The following is a 20958-nucleotide window of genomic DNA, read 5'->3' on the forward strand; positions in this document are numbered from 1 at the left end:
GGCTATTTTAAGAAAGCACATGGTAACTCCTTACCCACAATACATTGCGGACAAACATTACCACGTGTTTTTTTGTAGTTGTGGTTGTCGTGAATTATTCGCCACGAGAGACAAGACCACAATTGATTTTTTAAGCCTTTTAGCAGTTAAATTGTCAATGTTTGACCGCGACGCATCAAAGAATGCGTCAAGTAGTGAAACTGAAATTCGGATATGATATACGGGTTAGTCTTGCGAGTAACTGGTGCGATTTAAATTGGTGATTGACCACGGAAATTTTTTTTTAAATTGACAAGTTTGACACAAGTGGACATTTTTACCCATATCGGCCATTTTCACTCCAAATTTGAACCACCCCCCTATGGCCAGGTTGTCGAAATTCAAAATTATTTTTTTACCAAACAATTTATTTATATCTGTAGACTTGCCACAGCAAATATTTTTTCAATACCTCTCCAAATATGTACTTGAGAGTAAAAAAACATGCACTCGTCTAATTGATAGGCCTCGACCCTCCAACCTATGAATATTCATTTGTGGTCTTGTCTCGCGTCGGACTCACAGACAGTGTCGCCAACTGCGTTGTGGGTTCGAATCCTGTTGAGGGCGAGTTTTATAATGCAATTTTTTGGGCGTTTTTGGCAGTTAAGCTTCTCACAAAAGAAAGGGGAAGACACCCATGACAGACTGATTGAAAGTTTATCAAATGCACCTACCGGTTGGCTCCAATATCGATCGTTCGACGTTAAAGGAAACTATCCTCATGATAAAAACATACAATATACCCAAGCATTCGGGACAAGAAACATGCATCAGAATAATGTAAATAACAGTTTATTTCAACGACAAAATAGACATGTATTCTAAAATCTATTATTACATCGACATCATAGCAAATCATTTCTATCTTTGGTTGGCAATGCCCCGACAATTAAAATGAACTTATCCCGGACAAAGTCCCGGTTGTTTGAAAGCATGTTCGCTCGTAAAAATATGCTGTTTTCAGACAACCCGGCCCTGGTAATGACTTGGTCCTCATGCACCATCAAACCTCTCTCTGCCTAACACAACAGTAGTCAGGATGATGAAATTCAGTTTTATGTTAGGATGATCAGCGCGGTCATCTCATATAAAGCTGCTGGTGGACGCGATATTGATTCCAGAGGGCGCTAGCATCCATGGTCCACTTGTTGAACATATGATCTGGAAATAGTCCGTGATAGACTGATCCCACTTGCCCGACACCCAGCTTCCTGATTCAAATATATGTGAATATATTTGTAACTATAATCATCGCGAACCCGACCTCAGTGTACTCCAAGATTGTCTCTTCGACCAGTGACTTAAAAGTAAATACTACAATATGTTGAAAACGCGGCTAGGGGTCGTTGCGACTGGTCCTAGAGGTGGCAGCACCTGAGTTCCATCTGGAGATGTATTGCCATCTACAGCTATGACAGCTATTAACCTATTTTAGTACAACCGACCATAAAGGAATAAACGTAAAGGTGCTACAGAGTTGAGCAATTGAAATTACGATATTTTGAAGACATGCGCAAATTACGAATCTAGTGATAACTTTACGATGATGATATTCTCAAAATGAGAGGTTGAGTTCCACATGAGGCTTTCCTAACTACATTTTGCCTTGTAGCTATCCCATAATGCCCGTATCTCACTTTGATTATAATTCGTCACAGCAATTTGTTTCCTGAAGTCACAAGGTTTTTTCAAACTGACGGCCTTCCAAAGACTGAATGCCTTATTGTGAACTAGGCGTACTGGGAGACCAGTTCTTCGAGCGACCATTGACGAAATGAACACATCTTCCATTCGAAAGAGGCGCTGTTTTATTGCAGTATCATATAAAACGGGGACGAGCTTTCCCACAATTGCGTAGAAACCTCCGCAATATGGCGGCAGACTTTTCCCGCCATATTCTTGTTTTGAGATATACCACCGATGGTTTGGATCACGGACGACCGGGGAACCTTTGAACACATAACACATCAAGAAATATTTTGTTTGTTTTGATGCCATATGCAGACGACTCATCAAATGTGGCGCGTTGACGAGCGCGTCGTCATCCACTTTGAATACGTAGGACGCGTGGCGGCAGTAGGAAGTTACCCACCTGATGACGGACACTGATTTGATTGACAGGTTATCATAACTATCCCAATGACTGTGTTGGACGATGTCATGATACGTCAAACTCTCGTTCCTAATCGCAGATCTCGTCCCGTTATCTTTGTCAACCCCGAGAAAGAACAAGACCCGAGCATTAGCACCATTTTTGAATTCTCGTCCCCAGGTCTGGCGGACTCGCTGTCGTCTGTCTGCGTTGTGTAGGGAGCTGATCACGGCCACCACGATCTCCACTGGAGCCGGGTTTCCATCCGACTTCTTGCAAGTTTGTCCAGACTCAGCAATAAACCTGTAGTCACGTGGGATGTAATACTCCGGCTCACCCCGTTTGTTCCAAGATCGTCTATTGTTGTCCACCATCATGGCCATGCGCGTCATCACGTGACGCGCGCTGAAGTGTAAGCTCGTGGTGGTGAGTGTTCTCGACCATAATCCGGGCAACAAGAACATGGCATTGTTGAAAATAAAGACGATGAGAACCCCGAATATCAACAGCAACAACAGCGCCCTCTTCATCGGAAATCTGAAACTACAAAAATGGTGACGTATTAAGGATGGTTCTAAAGAGACCCGTGACATCCGAGATTAAAAGGGCATAATACAATCATTTGTGCTTACGACGCGCAAGTATCAAACGACGTTAAATCCATGCTTCATGTTTCCATGGCAACTGAGATGCGAGTGTAACCTGGCGGAATGATGGATATCGATTGGAGAGTGAACTCCCCGCCCGTGTTGACGTATTGGTGTATAGCGTTCGGGGATTGAGAACAACATACCAGCTCAGGGATGACAACTGGTGTGGACGGAATTTTGACCCCTTTGGAAAAAGTCGGGTAAACAAAATGTCGTTTCAATCGTGGGGATTGAGAATGTGGGGTTTTGGGCATAATGCAAGACTTGTGTCTATATTAGATGGTATGCCACATATACAGGGCATCACCCTCGGTCACTGATAGTCTATCACATTTGACCTATTCAAACTGTCGACCAAAAAGGTACAAACTATACTCTAGGATGGAGTGACCGTGTGACAAAGGATTCTATTTTGCGCTATTAATCTGAAGACTGACGGTCATGGTCTCTACAGAACCGTATGCCTCAATTCGTCACCACAGAATGAGGACAGACAAGGCGCACGTTGCGCAGCTGTGTTTTGTATGAATTTTGACTGACAGCACGGGTGTACAACATTGCAAGTACTGCTTGCGGACACAAACGATTACATCACTTAAATGGTAATGTATTATAGGGCAGAGGACAGCCAATCTCTCAATATTCCCACTGCCATCCCTGTGGACACTCATGTGACGGAGGGGACATCGAGCCCATTAAAACAACATAGACAAGGTGATGAAGGTATACATACCTACCTTATTCCCGGTAGTCACATCCAATGCCTACCAATCTGTCTCAATGTTGACTCCAGCGTTCCCAACGTTCATTCATCCTCCATCTTCACCCCACCATCTCGCCTATTTGATTTCTGCTAGCTCTCGATATCTGGATCCTCGCTATCGCGTTTTATTCCCACTACACACTGGTAGGCATCCATTAATGAGATGATTCATGCTAATTTTATGGTGGCTTCCTGAGCTAAATATTGATCAAGAAGTTTTGAAAGGTGTCGCAGCGGTGATGCATTCCATCAGAGAGACTCACCATCGTGAGCAGACGGGATCCCCGTTTCGTGAGCTGTCGCTGCTTCTTGCGATCATCGCTACTTGATCTGCTGCGCCACTTCTATCCAATTTATGTCCCTCGCAGCTAGATTTACGAGTTGCCCCTGTATAACTGCTTCTTTCTAAAAAAAAGGTTTGCGTTAAAAAGCGTCCGCGCATGTCCTCGTCGACAATGATTTGAGAATCCGAACAAGTCTCAGGGTGAAGAAGACTTCATAAAGTATGGTAAAAAAGGCTCAGCACTTGCGCATTGCGGCATATATCAGTTTGCGTCGAGGCATCGGAATCATGTGCATAGCAATCTGTTTCCTGTACAGACATTTGTTCCTCTGGAATCTCACGTGGTAGAATAAAAATTCCTTGGCGTGCACATGGGCGATAGAGGTCGCCAGCATACCGGATATATAAATGTCTTCAATCCATATAGAGGGCGTTGTGAGCGTGTTGTTGAGAAGCACGTCGACGGCTGACGTGGAAAATGCGTAAGCGGTGCCGGAGCAGTGGGTCGGGTAGAACGTGTCACTGTATTCCTTCTCACTTATGTGCCACCTGTAATCATCACTCCGGACCGCCTTAATTCCTTTTCGGACGGCACACAAAAAGAACTTGTCAAATTTAGGCTGATAGTGTCGCAATCTTGATAAAAGTACATCCGGGTTTATAAGCATGTCGTCATCAGCTTTCAAAACAAAACGTGCACTCGTACAGAAATCTTTTAACCAATTCAACATGGCTACCGACTTGATGGTCAAATTTCGGTATGTGTCTAAAAAGTCTAATTGAATGACGTCATTGTAATGCGCCTTCTCTCGTTGCAGGAAGTTCTGTTGAGCGCCATCTAACGTCGACCCGAAGATGTACACCACGGTCATCTTGTTTTTGACCTTGTTTTCAGATGACCCCCAGTTTTCCCGAATAAGCTGCCGACGTTCAATATGAGTAATGGCTGAGGCCACGACAACTATCAGCTCTGGCTGCTCCTGCACGCAGATCATTGGACAATTCAAAATATAACGGCTTGGTGGAAATCCCCGCCATTCTGGTAGAATCCCGCTGTAGTCGCGTATAAAACGGTCGTAAAAGGTCCCGGCCTTGACTTGTTTCACTTTGGTTTGGGAGGTTGCAAGACCAAGGATGACATGAGTCATCCCAGTGTCAATCGATGCGGTATGCGCAATTTCATGGTTTTTGTTCATCTTGACGTATCCTTGTCTTGGTCTGTTATCGTTCTGCAAATTGTGTCCCAGCCAAAAAATCCCGGAGGTCGTGAACAGACCCATAACACACATCAATGTTTTGGCAGAGCTCAATGAGGTGAAGCGACATGAGCGACGCCCTTGTGGCATCTCTTGGGGCTCCTTTCAACCCCCGATGGATTGGAAACTTTTCGGCCGCTGGAAAAAAGAGAGCAAACAAAGTAATAAACAACGCCATCTACCGAATGATCATGAAATTGCGCGCCTTTCGCAGCAGTGGTCGTTCGCGATACGGAGAAACTTGAGCGACCCGACGATAACGAGAGGTGTACAGAGTCAACTTACCGGGAACTCACCCTTGCATTACTTGAATTAACATCCGTAAATCAGGCTGCTGTAAAATCTGGAGTAACCACAGTCTGGGCGGCTGGATGAAGCCTTTAAGAGAGTAACCAATTGGATCGTCTCAAACATCATGTTATAGTTTTAGTCCGAGCACTGGCATCTCTAAGTACATAATACGAAGTTTTGGGACACGTTCAAGTTCATCTTTCTAAAGAGACTATGAGAAAGAATTACCTACCTTAAAAATCTCAGGAAATTTCTAGCTGTCCATCACAATGAAGTGAAACTTCCACCAACGAGAGAGCCCTACTCGTCCTTGCTAAGCCAGTCAACAGATCTCCGTGACCGAACACGGCATCAAAATCAAGGAGACATTGTAAAGGCACACAATATCACACAATATCACGAACAACGGGTTCTCCGTCTTGCTCTGATTATGGCCATGTATGCGTCATGTTTCGATACGACTTCCTTGAAGTCGTCCGCGCGTGGCATTAGTGAGGTTTCGCAACCACCCGTTTAGGCCCTACGACGACGTTTATCTATTGTGTGAGTTTACCTGATAAACGTCGTCGAAGGGCCTAACCGGGCGGTTGCGAAACCTCCCTAATAGCTCCATTAAACGTCGGCTTGTGAAGTTAACGGAACGGGAAACCTCGTTCGAGGTAATCATAAATATAAGAGTATACATGACTTTGAATCAACTTACAGCAAGGCAACGACGTTATACCTGGTCTTCTATCAACCACTCCATGTAAAGTAGCGCTCATCATATCATACTTTCCAATATTCATCTGGATATTACGAGATATATACTTCAGGCGACTTCTTGCTTCATTTGTCTTCTCTCGGAGGGAACAATCAGTCCGAGCAGGTGCCCATCTGACGAACAAAACTTTCGCATCTCATCAAACTTATCCTACATTTAGGCGGGGTACCCATCATGATACAGATCACCCAGGAGCAAGGTTACCAATGATCTGTACCCAGGGACAGACCATTGTGACGATTATGGGTAAGCTCCTGATCTGTATCCAGGTTAGAGATTACCCTGGGCAAAGTCCTCATGTGGACCCTTATCCATACGTCTCAACACACAAAAAGATGGAAGACAATTTCTGTATAAATCATGGTTTTATTCAAAACGAGTTTTTTACGGGTATACTAAACATGGAACATTAACATGACATGAATTGGAATATGCTGGTAAGTGTATATTATTGGCAGTGAACTTCATTTCCAATCCTAACCGTATATATTAAATAAGTGAAAAGTTTTTGAGAAACAAATGCCATCAGCAGATTACATCAATTTTGGTACTGCAAAGTAGGTCAGGAGCTGTTGTGTGATGGTGTTCCATCACAAAGTTTCAAAGTCATGATGACTCCCACCCAAGCTCACAGTACTCTAAATGATAAAAGTTTGCACACTCTTTCGGTGGGTTTAGATATTATCAAGACACTTAATAATTTCAATAAATTATTACATACAACACTTTGATGTTCTTGGATAGCCAATCAGGGGGAGTTATCGGTGGTGAAGGATGGATATCAGACACAACAATGGTGGATTGGCATGGCAGTGCATTGCCATCTTAAAGGTAGCAGTCATGCAGTTTATGTACAAATTACATAATCTAGATACCTTAATGTCCATTCCCTTATGGTATATTTCTACAAAATGTAAACAAGCACCATAGTAATAACTGAACACAAGGAAATATGCAGCAATTTGCACAAAATATTGGCAAAAAGTTTTACCTAAAATCAGTAAATTGTTTGTGTAAATTGCAGAATATGTTCCTAATATTACTAATATTTGTTGATTGCACAATAGCCGCTGAACCAGACTAGTCTTAAAATACCAAATGCACATTCAGAGTACCTTGTTCCAAGCAATATGTGATCGCCTCTGATGATCAATGCTGTTGATGTAAACACCCTCAGCCAGATGTTCATTATTCACCTTATAAAACACGACACGTCGTGGTAACCTTGAAGGGGATTTCACACAACCAACGTTTCAGCCTACTTTTTACATTTTCTGGGGCGGTGAAAATGAACCTTCTAATTTCCTGTTTATAAGTTCAGCACAGATCAGTTAGCTTGACTCGCCCAGATGAACATGTGGACAATAGGGCCTGCAGTTTCCATTCAGAAACTAGCGTATGACTTGATGCGTTTATACCGATTGAGACTCAGTAAGGGCAATGTATTACTCCTATGAAGCTCTGACATCAACACCAAACCAATCACCCTCAAACCTTGTGAAACCTACTCACTGCAATTATCATTTGTGCGCACTTATCAACAACTGAAGTTTGGTAATGGAATTAAATGGGAAAAGAAGATTGATCACTCAGCATCAATTCTCTGGAGAATAATGTTTTCAACACAACCAAATGATTATTGTATCATGATTACATTTTCCATGGAAACTATTATCTTGTCTGGATACATGTTATAAGACCAGCAAGGATAGAGCTTATTTCCATGGTATCAACACCGACACCAAGCTTTGCATTGGCCATAGAAGCAAGGAAAACATTGATATTGACATTGACAGGTTTTCCTTCAAAGGAAGGCAAAATGAATGCATCACAGAACATGTTAACCCCTCAGGCAGTCTCCCCTCACTGTTCCTTTGTGCTGTTTCCCCTTGTTTCACGTTTGCCTATGATGCCCCACACACTAAATGAACATTAGTTTGGTCCACCAGGGGATCATATAGATGCTACCATCAATAAATAATAACAAAAAATACATAAATATCTCAATAACATCAGGAACCAATGGATTATGCTGCACCTAAACTTGGATCTAAATGATAGTATACACAATTATAAAATGGTTATCAAGTAAAGCAATCACCCGGTGGTTTAAATTGAACTTATGATTACAAATGGTTTAAGGCTAAGTATCTGACTTGTGTTTATCAATAATAGTTGAGATGACACACCAAGTTGGTAACTTGGCCAATTATCACACAACATCAAATGACATGATTGGTAGTGCTACAATGGGACAGGTGTCATGCCTGCTTCATGATACAACCTAGCGACATCAAGTGAGCACATCAGGAACCACTCATCAGGCTGTCGTGTCTTCTACGCACCATCAGCACTTAAGATCGCGTTGATGCAGCGCCTTCCAAATAGACCGCAGCTCTGACGGTGAAACTCTATGACTCGTGATCAATCTCTTAAACGAACACGGCTTGCCGATTGTCGTTTTCCAAAACTGGAAGCCCTTGTGATGAATGTGACGCATGCCCACTTTTCTGGCCAAGATGCCAGTGATGTAAATATCCTCCAACCAAAATATGGGCGTCTCCTTTGATTTTGAGAACAGATCGGCAGCGATGTTGATGGAGAAAGAATAAGCGGACCCAGAGCAATAGTTTGGATATCTTGCCTGCGGGAATTCCCCCTTTGGCACAAACCATTTGGATTTTTTATTTCGTATCGGTGAAGCGCCGACTTGTAATGAACAGAAAAAGAAGCGTGGATATTGTACTCGGCGTAACCCCGCTAGTAAGTTAGGTACGTGGACAAACATGTCATCATCAGCTTTCAATCCATACTGCGCACTTGAGCAATACGTTGCAATCCACTTCTGCAACAAGATCGATTTCAGCGTTAAATTGCGATACGTATCTAAAAAATTGCCCTGAATGATATCGTGATAAATGTCATTCTCCTCTTCTAACTGGCGTTGGAAAGTCTTATTCAAAGTCCGTCCAGTTAGAAATGCCACCCTGACACCCATGTCAATCTTTTTCGTGTACGAACCCCAGGTCTCACGTATCGCTGTTCGTTTGTTGAAAACATCAACACTACATGTCACCACAATGATTAGACGCACATACCCACCCTCCTTGTGACATAAATCTTGCTGGTTCATCAGAAAATCATCATCGTCAGAACCCTCTTGCATTATTATCTCATCCTCCTCATCCACATCAACCTCAGAATCGTCTAAATCTCCAAAATAAATATTTGGCAAATTCGTTTGTTTTTCTAATGCAAAGTTATAATCCATGATGTCATTTACCATCGGTCGATTGAAGCTTCTCTGCGTCACATTGACCATGCTAACAACCGGAAGATGCCGTATGGTTGTCATGACGACGACGGGGTAGTTGACATAGATGACGTAACAGATGATGTTGAACATGCAACAGATGATGAGGATAGTGAAGGCGACACGGCGGGTCTTGCTGACCATCGGGTTGGTGTGCGAGTCACTAGAAAGAGACGGAGAAGATAATCATGATCAGTAACTGGAACCACCACTACATGCTAGTCCACCCCCTGCTGTCCCTACATGCTATTCCACCCCCCCTGCTGTCCCTACATGCTATTCCACCCCCCCTGCTGTCCCTACATGCTAGTCCACCCCCCTGCTGTCCCTACATGCTAGTCCACCCCCCTGCTGTCCCTACATGCTAGTCCACCCCCCTGCTGCCCCTACATGCTAGTCCACCCCCTGCTGTCCCTACATGCTAGTCCACCCCCTGCTGTCCCTACATGCTATTCCACCCCCTGCTGTCCCTACATGCCAGTCCACCCCCTGCTGTCCCTACATGCTATTCCACCCCCTGCTGTCCCTACATGCTAGTCCACCCCCTGCTGTCCCTACATGCTAGTCCACCCCCTGCTGTCCCTACATGCTAGTCCACCCCCTGCTGTCCCTACATGCCAGTCCACCCCCTGCTGTCCCTACATGCCAGTCCACCCCCTGCTGTCCCTACATGCCAGTCCACCCCCTGCTGTCCCTACATGCTAGTCCACCCCCTGCTGTCCCTACATGCTAGTCCACCCCCTGCTGTCCCTACATGCCAGTCCACCCCCCTGCTGTCCCTACATGCTAGTCCACCCCCTGCTGTCCCTACATGCCAGTCCACCCCCTGCTGTCCCTACATGCTATTCCACACCCCTGCTGTCCCTACATGCCAGTCCACCCCCTACTGTCCCTACATGCCAGTCCACACCCCTGCTGTCCCTACATGCTATTCCACCCCCCCTGCTGTCCCTACATGCCAGTCCACACCCCTGCTGTCCCTACATGCCAGTCCACCCCCTGCTGTCCCTACATGCTAGTCCACCCCCTGCTGTCCCTACATGCTAGTCCACCCCCTGCTGTCCCTACATGCTAGTCCACCCCCTGCTGTCCCTACATGCTAGTCCAACCCCCTGCTGTCCCTACATGCCAGTCCACCCCCTGCTGTCCCTACATGCTAGTCCACCCCCTGCTGTCCCTACATGCTAGTCCACCCCCTGCTGTCCCTACATGCTAGTCCACCCCCTGCTGTCCCTACATGCTAGTCCACCCCCTGCTGTCCCTACATGCTAGTCCACCCCCTGCTGTCCCTACATGCTAGTCCACCCCCTGCTGTCCCTACATGCTAGTCCACCCCCTGCTGTCCCTACATGCTAGTCCACCCCCCCCCTGCTGTCCCTACATGCTAGTCCACCCCCTGCTGTCCCTACATGCCAGGCCACCCCCCCCCCTGCTGTCCCTACATGCTAGTCCACCCCCTGCTGTCCCTACATGCTAGTCCACCCCCTGCTGTCCCTACATGCTAGTCCACCCCCTGCTGTCCCTACATGCTAGTCCACCCCCTGCTGTCCCTACATGCTAGTCCACCCCCTGCTGTCCCTACATGCTAGTCCACCCCCTGCTGTCCCTACATGCTAGTCCACCCCCTACTGTCCCTACATGCTAGTCCACCCCCTGCTGTCCCTACATGCCAGTCCACCCCCTGCTGTCCCTACATGCTAGTCCACCCCCTGCTGTCCCTACATGCTAGTCCACCCCCCCTGCTGTCCCTACATGCTAGTCCACCCCCCCCTGCTGTCCCTACATGCCAGTCCACCCCCCCCCCCCCCTGCTGTCCCTTTAATCAATCTCTCCATGAGATATCAGGCGATACTGCTACATATGATCAATATCCCATTGAACTGTCCTCCTCAACACCGAGACAGCTAAATGAGAGTGTGTATAGCTACAATCAGCTTGTTATACGTCATAGCCTCTGAATCATGTGTCTGCCATAGATTTTTCATCTTCTGTAATCATTCCTTATCTGATAGATGTTAAGATAGAACCAGTTAATTGCATGCAGCTAGCTAGCATAGGCAGCCCAAGATTACACTGTTCATTCAATTGATGCCACAAAGATTTCTGACTTGACGTCAAGCAAGCTTAGCGATGCCCCCTTTCCCTATCGAGATGATTGGACGTTAATCTGTGGCATTGACCGATCAAACGTTACCTAAAAGTATATGAGCTGTTACTCACCACGAGGGATGGCAGACTCTAATGACAATGAATCGTCGTCATGACAAGTTATGCTTAGTCCTACATGAGTCACTAGCACTGTTAACAACACAACCAGATTCACAAGAAACTCCAGAGTGCGATGAAGATGAAGATAGTTCTGGAAACGCCGGCCGAGACGGATTCTTACGCGACAATTTCATGTCAACACCACCGAGATTTCCACGAGACTGGCCCCCGTGGAATCCAAAATCACGATAACTTGCCCTTGACGTTACCATGGCAACTGGGAAAATAATTCTTACTTGCTGAGTCAATGACATCCCATGGCTTCCCATTGAGATGTGTCATTTGTTCCCTTTGAATCAATCCGTCTGATATGATGAAATACGTCAACAGCTACTGATTAGTCTAATTAAACCCTGACCACGATGCATGCTAAAGACTTGTGGTGTTTATTTTAAGATGTCACGTCAATCATAACAATTGTCTGGCTAGATGAGGAGCTTTGGCCATTTGACCAGCGGTGCAGTCGAGGTTGATAGGCAACATTGACACAGCACTTAATGTGTTCAGTAGTCTGTTGTATCATAGGACGAATATCAGTCGGACGAGTCCCATCATCTCGAGGAACAACAAGACCCCCCCCCCTCCCAATGGGAGCGTCTCTTACCATCTCACTGTAAGTACTGCCAGCAAAGGAGCACATTTGGTCATTTTCTTTAGTATTGGCAATCAAGTAGGCTATCCCTCTGCCTCTATTCTGGTAAAAACATGCAAATTAGGTTCCAGAAGTTCAGCTAAAAGAACTTTGTCCTTGCCTAATAAAGCAATATTAGTAACATTCAATTAGAATCCGACTAAGGTGACGATAAGAGGTTAGAGCCTTGAAGGGGCTCTGGCATTGGCAACATTGAAATATAAAGCATCTACTTGCAAACAATATAGACATAGAGGAACTTTCTAAGCATATGCAACAGTAGTTAGAGGTCAAATACACATGGATTTCAACTTCGAGCCCATGTCAATTTCATCCACAGAAGGTCCTGTATTGTACTGGATCACTTAAAACTATCCCCTATGGCAATGACATCACCCAGTCTGTCAGTGTGAAGATGTTGGCCTGATGAAGCATCTAATCACTACACTCAAACAATGCAGATAAGTTGGGGATGCAGAGAACAATTCTAACAATAAGGGGGTTTGAATACATTGAACATGGAGACAATGAGCCTACCTTACAAGAGGGTGGAAGAAGAACTGGTGCTGAATGAAAATAATGATAAAGTGTGATCACAAGATCTCAACCAGGCAAACATGATGTCGAGTCCTTCGTGTCTGTGGTAAGCTGCATCTCCTGTGACTTGCTACCAGTTTCGTATTCACATTTCCTTCCACTTTGTGACAATCAACATGAGAACATATGAACCTGTTGACAGTAGCTGGAACAGTGCTACCACCTAAACCTGTCGACAGTAGTAGGAACAGTGCTACCACCTAAACCTGTCGACAGTAGCAGGAACAGTGCTACCACCTAAACCTGTCGACAGCAGCAGGAACAGTGCTACCACCTAGAGTCCCACACAACCCGAAAGACTCAACAGCAACTTACAAAAGAAAGAAGCAAATAATAACAAGTGCAGCCAATAGCACGGCAAATTCCATGGACAAAAAACCTCCATCGGAAGTGTTTTTCCTTTTCTTGGCATTGCCAGACTTAAACTGAATGGCTGAGGGATCTGGTTTCTCATCGCACCCGACTTGAGTCCCCCATTCTCTTGAAATTTCGAAGCGAGAGGTTCATTTTCTGGTTGACTAGATCTAACAAACATCTCCAACAAGACTCGTCTTTCGGCGGTGGGGCTATAAGTCTAGTCTCGCAAGGGCAGATCTACGAGTCTTGGAGGGTTTTTTATGTCAAATTTCATGGTGAATTTTCCTTAACAAGATTATGTGTTTTTGCCACTCCACCTCCGGCCAAGTTGGAAACTACTTTGCTTGCACATTGAACAGCAAAACTCAGTGTTTTTTCAACTTAAAAACCGCTCTATGGGAATTGGTTAAAAACATACACTGCCACCAGCTGGCTTTTCTTGGACAACAAGTCTGTTCAATGGAACATAAACAGCCTACAGATGAGTCATGAATCTTTAATTATGCTGATTAGCACTGATTGAGCAAATGAACGCACTTGAGATGGGACCAACAATGAAGTAATGAGTGAATCTCATCAATAGATTATGAGGCGATCTTCACATGACTTCCTGTACACTCAAGACAATCAGTGCAATTAAATCAAGATCAACATTGGATTTCTTTATCATGGTAAAACAGTTGGGCAGTAAACTCATATCAGATGCATTCCTAGAAGGCATTTTACACGGGTGGCCACACTAGCCCAGATCCCATTCATGGTGCCTACTGGCTACGGGTGTAGCCGTCAAGGCCAGAAAAGTTCACACGACCCGTAATTCCTTTTTAATGTTCGGTAAACTGTAAGAAAACCATTTATTTGTTAATCATTAACAGGTATAATGTACAGGTATTGGCTAAGAAAAAACTGAACAGAATATAATTTGAGAAAAACAAGTTTAAATAACTCACCAATTCGTGGCTAGTTTACTGGGTAAAAAATACACCGCTCCAAGGGCATGGCAGAAGACTAACACAGTGATTTGTCAGGACAGCATCAAGCGAACGCTTGACTGAGCGTACTAATCGCTCCCATACGCCACCCATATGTGGCGCCTTTGGTGGAATGAAATGCCACTCAATACTTCTTTCAGCGAGACTCTTGTGGACTTTGTCCGAATCAATACTAGCTATTGCCTCCTTAAGCTCCCTGTTTGCTCCCACGAAGTTTGTACCGTTGTCGCTATAGATATGCCTCGGTGAGCCACGACGAGCGATGAACCTTCTAAGTGCTAAAATGAATGCATCAGCATTCAGTGAGGATGCTAATTCTAGGTGGACAGCACGAACTGACAAACTAGTGAGGAGACAAACCCAACGTTTCTCTCGACCACGGCTCCGCTTCACCATGATTGGTCCAAAGTAATCACAACCTGTATTATACCAGACAGAATTCATTTCAAAGCGAGCCAACGGAAGCTGAGCCATCTTTGGCACCCTAGATATTATGCGACGCCTATGACAGATGCGACAAGCCTGAATTACACTTTTCACACGTGCACGAGCGCGCGTGATCCAGTATGTTTCGCGTAACCTAGCAATAGTGTGCTCAGCGCCTGCGTGATTTACGCCGATGTGTATTTTCAGAATCAACAAAGTGGCTATTGGATGCTTGCCAGGGACAATGATTTGATGCTTACTTTCATATGGAAAGGGAGCATTGGTCAAGCGACCACCGATCCTCAGAACACCATCAACCATTACCGGAGTCAGTGATTTCAACGAACTGTCACGCGGGAGACCCGGGTTCGATTCCCGGCCGGAGAGCCAGCCCTTGGAGTTCAAGACGTGGCATCGTAAGACATCGGTCCTTCAAAGGAGCAACCTTAGTTTTTGACATGACAAGAGATCCGTACAATTCACCACTTTCTGATGATACAAACAAGTATGAGCAGGCCGCGAACGCAAACTCAGACGCATCACAGAAGGTATGCAACACGAACGTTTCCGGTACAAACTCACATGGCCAGTAACATCGAGGGATATGAAGACCCGGGAGCTCACTTAGCTCTTCACACCATCGGGTCCAATCACTGGAGTCCGCATCACTTACAATGTCATCCCAACCGTAACCTTTCTCCCAGAGACTCTTCATTATCAACTTTGCCCTGAGAACGAACGGTGACAACAAGCCCAAAGGGTCAAATACGGAACTGATTTTGCTCATGATTCCTCGTTTGGTGCAGACATTTTGAATCACAATTGACTCGAAGCAAAACACATCCGATTTCATATCACAATTGATACCAAGTGTTCTGCGAGAGTGCGTACCATCCAGGTTCAAATCTACAACCGTTGAGATTCCCAGGCTATCATCCAGATCTTTCAAAGCGCTCAAAATTTCTGGACAATTTGAAGCCCAAGCTGTCAATTTGAAACCACCTGAAGCAGTGATCTTAATTAGCTCCACAACAAGATCAATAGCTTCTTCAATTGTACACTTGTACAAAGCTTTCAGCATGTCATCAACATAGAAGTTGTGCAACACAGTATCAATCACCAAGGGACTAAACTTATCGATGTGGTCCAACGCACAGCGGCGCAAGCAGTAATTGGCGCAGCATGGAGATGATTTTGCACCGAATATGTGCACGACCATTTGGTATACATCAGGAGGATCATCACTTTCTAAGTCATCTTTCCAAAGAAACCTGAGAGCATCCCTGTCATCTTTGGGAACCAAGACCATGTGAAACATACTTTCTACATCGGCGGAGATTGCTATGGGACCACATCTAAATCTCATCAAAATTCCGATCAAATTATTTAGCAGATCAGGACCCACTAACAAGTGATCGTTCAAACTAGAACCTGCATACACAGCAGCAGCATCGAACACTACTCTCAATTTGTCAGGCTTTTTTGGATTGACAACTCCATGGTGTGGCAAGTAATGTGTACGGTCACTCGATTGACTAACCTCTTCCGGGGATAGTTTACGTGCAAAGCCCTTAGAAATATACTTATTGATCACATCTCTATACTTGTCGCGAAAAGTAGGGTTGTTGTTCAGTTTACGTTGCAATTGTTCAAAGCGGCGCTCTGCTTGTGGCTTATTATCTACAAGATCCGGAGGTTTCGACCATAACATGCTGACTTCATAATGACCGTTCTCTGTAATACGTGTTGTTGTGTCAAGCGCGTCCTGTGCTCTTTTATCTTCCATTGAATAGGGGACATCTGTTGCATCGAGAGTACCAAAGCTTTCGGTTTTCCAGAACCGTTCAACACTCTGTTCCAAGTCGGTGATCTTGTTGATCAGAAAGTTGTTGACACTCACATCATGTTCATTACCAGAACTATCAGGTTGAGTACGATCCACACCCATTACAGTCCATCCCAAGGGGGTATGTACGGCGATTGGCAGATCTACAGGGCCTTCCCGAACTTCTAGTTGTGTGTGGGCCTTGGTAACATTAACCCCTATCAAAACCTTTATGTCTAGCGAGTCAGGCGCATGTTCCAAGTTCAAATGTTGTACATGTGGCCAGGATGAGAAATCTGCATTGTTACCAGCATGAACCGAAAGACTAAAAGGCTCACTGAAAGTCCACGCTTCTTTTACTCTAATTAGTGGTTTGGAATCATTTTTGGGATCACTCAACCAAAACGATAGACACTTGGACTGTTGTTCTGATAGCTTGCCACCAACGCCACACACGCGTAACTTTGATGAGGGACCTTTCAAACCAATACTTTTTGCAAAATCTTCTTGTATGAGTGTAGCCTGACTACCACTATCAAGTAACCCGTATGTATCAACGACCTGTCCACTGGGAGTGTGAATTCGCACCGGCAATGTCTGTAGATATACCACTGATTTTCCTTTTTTCATGAAACCAACACCAACGGAATGGACGTCTGGCTTGCTTCCCTCCTTTGGCACACCTGCTTTAGTGTGATCTGATGAGAAACTACTTTGAGCCAGCTTAGGAGCCAAAAAAGCTTCATGAAGGATGGTAGCATGCGATTTGCCGCAATCTTTCACTTTGCATCTTATCTTGAGGAAACATCCACTAGACCTGTGGGTAGTTTTGGTACACAGAAAACATCTGCCCTTTTCCTTAAACCAGGCTAGACGCTCACTTGGCGTTTTACGGGAAAATTTAGCGCATGAGTCCAGCCAATGTTCACCATTGCAAAAGACACAGTATTTCTTAACCTGGGTATAGGGTGTAGTCAATGTGGTTACCGTTTTCTTCACCTCATGTCCCTTCTTAGACTTGTCAATACTCTGATAACACGGCGGATTTGACGACAACGATGTAAAACGCAAAGCATTCTCTTTAGACTTCAGCCATTGATAGAACAACTCAACTGTTGGGTTTCCTTCGCCCTTCTTAACTACCCAATTCCCCCACGATTCTTGCATACTGTCCGGAATTTTGGAAGTCAAATCACACAGGAGACCTTTAGCTTGTAAATCTGCTTCGTAGCCCATGGCTTTAAACATTTGAATCAACTGAGACACATTTGTGAAAAAAGTACCCAAATCGCAAATACCGCGTAACTTCGGCCACTGGCGTACCTTTCTAATGAAGCCATCAATTACCAGTGCTGGGTTACCATATCTATCCCTAAGTTCAGTCATTGCTTTGGGGTAATCCTTAGCGTCCAGTAACAGACCAAATACCTTGCTGCGTGGCTCCTGGCCTAAATACGTTTTAAGATAGCCTAACCTTTGCCCGTCAGTCAATGCGGGATTATCATGAATGAGGTTTTTGAATGACAGAAACCACTCAGGCCAGTCAGCCGGTTTACCACTAAAAACTTCTATCTTAAACTCAGGCAAACCTGGACCGTAGTGAACAAAAAACGGAGGATTCTGAACATTTGACTGAAAAGGCGCAGGTGGTTTATACACCTCCTGCTGTTCATGATTAGATCTACAATTATTTTCATGATGGGGATCCTGGATCCAAGAATCAACTTTAGTAGCAGATCTTAGTACAGGTGGTTGCACTTTCGCATCAGCTTTATAAACATTTTCATGCAACTCGAAACATTCGTCTATAGTCATCATAGACACACTATCAGATTTTGAATTCAGTTCAAGTTCCTTCAGGTCATAACTAGCACGCGCGGTTTCTAGACGTTTCTGAATATTCAATTTGCGTGTTTCAAGTTCAATCTGTTCTGTCTCCAGTTCAGCACATTTTGTCTCATAACGAAGGCGCAGCTCAGCTTTCTTTAATTCAACGGAATTACATGTAGCTCGTTCACTGGATGACGAGTGTTCACGGGGTTGACTACCATCAGGAACTGCCAGTGTGTCAGGTTCGTCAAATTCATTGTCTATTTGTATACGGACGTCCTTCTTAGGGGTTTCGAGGACCTTCCAGGCGGTATCAAGGGCCTTAGCTGTTGGGCGTATCTGACGACCATACCGAGTTTTATGAGTAGCCATGTGTACTATTTAAAACTACTCACCTGCCACGCCCTGCACTGAAGCTTGAGGAGCGGTGTCCGTATTTGGTACCAACTGGTTTCCTAATACTAGGAATTGTTTACTGTAGCCGTCAAGGCCAGAAAAGTTCACACGACCCGTAATTCCTTTTTAATGTTCGGTAAACTGTAAGAAAACCATTTATTTGTTAATCATTAACAGGTATAATGTACAGGTATTGGCTAAGAAAAAACTGAACAGAATATAATTTGAGAAAAACAAGTTTAAATAACTCACCAATTCGTGGCTAGTTTACTGGGTAAAAAATACACCGCTCCAAGGGCATGGCAGAAGACTAACTAAAATAGGTTCCCTCATGTGCACCCACAGCTCAGGCCCAGGTTAATTATATAAGCTATCTCATTAGGCCTACTATTATTACAGCAAGTCAGAAAGTCCACAAGGGCCTGAGCCATAACTGCAACAAAAGGGGACCAAATGTAAAATATAAAAAAGGTAACTTAAAGAAAAAGTAATTTGAATAAAAATTGAATGAAAACCTTCACAACGGGCCTTAATAGTCTCTCCAAATCTTTGCTTTAACAACATTTAGACGGCGCAATGCACATCTTACCCCCCTCAATTTCACCTGTCACATAAGATTGGGTAGGCCTTTTGTTATGGGAATCCCCAGCCTACATGTAGTACGGTCCAGGCACCGTGGAAAGGCAAATATCTCTTTCAGCGACAAGATATTGGTACACCTTGTTCATCAGACCACCCTCTATCAACTGGAATCAAAAGCAGTCCTAGTGGCGATCTATTACCAAAAACCTGCCATCAATTCTGCCAACTATTACCTAGTAGGTCTACCATCTGTTTTTCAATGTTCATCTTCTCAAAATGAGCACTGTGGTGCTACCAGACTCTTGTACTCCTTCAAATCACTCATCCCATCACACATCGTTGTTCCTCTCAAATTTTTATGTCAAGAAAAACCAGACAAAGAAATGAATAACTCACTGATTGTTGGTGTCTTTTAGCATGTTGGTAGGAAGCGGTGGGTAACTCACTGATTGTTGGTGTCTTTTAGCATGTTGGTAGGAAGCGGTGGGTAACTCACTGATTGTTGGTGTCTTTTAGCATGTTGGTAGGAAGCGGTGGGTAACTCACTGATTGTTGGTGTCTTTTAGCATGTTGGTAGGAAGCGGTGGGTGTTCTCATTGGTCATGGAAGACGATTCACGTGATTGTCCAGGCTGCTTCACATCATGGACTGAAACAACAACAATAGACAATGATCCATCCATGTTGGTCCATGGGTTATACCAGAGAATGCCATTTTCATGCTCCTCCCCTTGTCCACTGATCACCAGGTCAAGGAAAATGACCTAGGGGATGCTTATCGACCTCGTCAAAGCTTTGTAGTCCAATCAACCTTACCTTGGGCACCTCCTTCTGCTCCTGTAGGCCTATCCGGATTACCAGATCACCAACAGTATAACTTACTATTACTAGTATTAGGCCTACCAGCATCATTCATTGTGTACACAGACAGTAGTGTCATAAATCATGTCTCTTCATGGCCAATTAATCCACTGTTAGTAGTGGCCTATGCCTATCCAATCCCTTATACATGTATATAGGCCTACATAGACCTGAGTAGGCCTGGAACCGAAATGAAACCAAAACAAGCAATGCACATGGATCAATGGCTCCTGTTCCATCTCGTGCCATGGAGGTTCTTAATAATACCTCCATGCTCGTGCTAACCATCCATGTACACAGCTAATGTACTACATTGTATACTCTTATCGATCACTTAGCCACCAGACAGTTAGCCAACTAACTGCAAGCAAGAAATCACAGCATCATCTTGGCAGATGCATGTGTCCTAATGACAATGGAGCCGTCATGGACGATAACTATTCAAAGACTTACCTCTTTAGCCGTTCTTTCCGACCTGGCGCCTATTTTCTGACAGACAACGCAGCCCTCAGCCTCTACTCCATCTTTGCCTGACAATCGCACTCTGTATCAGCAATATTGAATCATCACCGTACGGTAGAGACATCTGATGGTGATGAATGGAACTAATATAGCACGGCAGACCAGATAACCAGCTGGAAGAGAGTTGCTTGGGCGCATAGTCCATTTACCAGGGAGTTTGTTCAGTTCATAATCGAGCCGTTTGGCGGCACAACTAGTCGCATTCCCGACACCATATGA

The 20958-nt window shown here is 44.6% G+C and overlaps 4 protein-coding genes across 8 annotated transcripts; all 4 read right to left on the reverse strand.

Annotated features, from left to right (window-relative positions):
• Nucleotides 1-1632: 1632 nt before the first annotated feature.
• LOC135498316 (beta-1,3-galactosyltransferase 1-like) lies at nucleotides 1633-2508 on the reverse strand. Its single transcript, XM_064788569.1, has one exon. The coding sequence runs from the start codon at nucleotides 2506-2508 to the stop codon at nucleotides 1633-1635; it is 876 nt and encodes a 291-aa protein (XP_064644639.1).
• LOC135498124 (beta-1,3-galactosyltransferase 5-like) lies at nucleotides 2369-5738 on the reverse strand. 3 transcript variants are annotated; one of them, XM_064788298.1, is made up of 3 exons: nucleotides 5610-5738; nucleotides 3522-5224; nucleotides 2369-2677 (listed from the first exon to the last, which is right to left on the reverse strand). In XM_064788298.1, the coding sequence occupies exon 2, from the start codon at nucleotides 5174-5176 to the stop codon at nucleotides 4067-4069; it is 1110 nt and encodes a 369-aa protein (XP_064644368.1). In that variant the 5' UTR covers nucleotides 5177-5224; nucleotides 5610-5738; the 3' UTR covers nucleotides 2369-2677; nucleotides 3522-4066. The 3 variants fall into 3 exon arrangements, with proteins under 3 accessions (XP_064644368.1, XP_064644369.1, XP_064644367.1); XM_064788299.1 differs by having other exon boundaries at nucleotides 2369-2671; nucleotides 3518-5224; XM_064788297.1 differs by having other exon boundaries at nucleotides 3518-5224.
• Nucleotides 5739-6936: 1198 nt separating this feature from the next.
• LOC135497748 (beta-1,3-galactosyltransferase 1-like) lies at nucleotides 6937-20771 on the reverse strand. Of its 3 annotated transcripts, XM_064787595.1 has the most exons (5): nucleotides 20671-20771; nucleotides 19754-20005; nucleotides 18775-18916; nucleotides 12890-12918; nucleotides 6937-9616 (listed from the first exon to the last, which is right to left on the reverse strand). In XM_064787595.1, exon 5 carries the CDS (start codon nucleotides 9595-9597, stop codon nucleotides 8488-8490), a length of 1110 nt encoding a protein of 369 aa, XP_064643665.1. In that variant the 5' UTR covers nucleotides 9598-9616; nucleotides 12890-12918; nucleotides 18775-18916; nucleotides 19754-20005; nucleotides 20671-20771; the 3' UTR covers nucleotides 6937-8487. The 3 variants fall into 3 exon arrangements, with proteins under 3 accessions (XP_064643665.1, XP_064643664.1, XP_064643666.1); XM_064787594.1 differs by lacking the exon at nucleotides 12890-12918; XM_064787596.1 differs by lacking the exons at nucleotides 12890-12918; nucleotides 18775-18916; nucleotides 19754-20005; nucleotides 20671-20771 and adding an exon at nucleotides 11674-12265.
• On the reverse strand, nucleotides 15074-18751 carry LOC135498317 (uncharacterized). Its single transcript, XM_064788570.1, has one exon. It carries the CDS (start codon nucleotides 18749-18751, stop codon nucleotides 15074-15076), a length of 3678 nt encoding a protein of 1225 aa, XP_064644640.1.
• Nucleotides 20772-20958: the final 187 nt, after the last annotated feature.

Source organism: Lineus longissimus, chromosome 13 (genome assembly GCF_910592395.1).
Source record: "Lineus longissimus chromosome 13, tnLinLong1.2, whole genome shotgun sequence".
NCBI lineage: Eukaryota > Metazoa > Nemertea > Pilidiophora > Heteronemertea > Lineidae > Lineus > Lineus longissimus.

Bases quoted from the DNA above. Each gene is read 5' to 3' on its own strand.
- LOC135498316 (XM_064788569.1), bottom strand. From the start codon at position 2,508: ATGGTGGACAACAATAGACGATCTTGGAACAAACGGGGTGAGCCGGAG.
- LOC135498124 (XM_064788298.1), bottom strand. From the start codon at position 5,176: ATGCCACAAGGGCGTCGCTCATGTCGCTTCACCTCATTGAGCTCTGCC.
- LOC135497748 (XM_064787594.1), bottom strand. From the start codon at position 9,597: ATGGTCAGCAAGACCCGCCGTGTCGCCTTCACTATCCTCATCATCTGT.
- LOC135498317 (XM_064788570.1), bottom strand. From the start codon at position 18,751: ATGGCTACTCATAAAACTCGGTATGGTCGTCAGATACGCCCAACAGCT.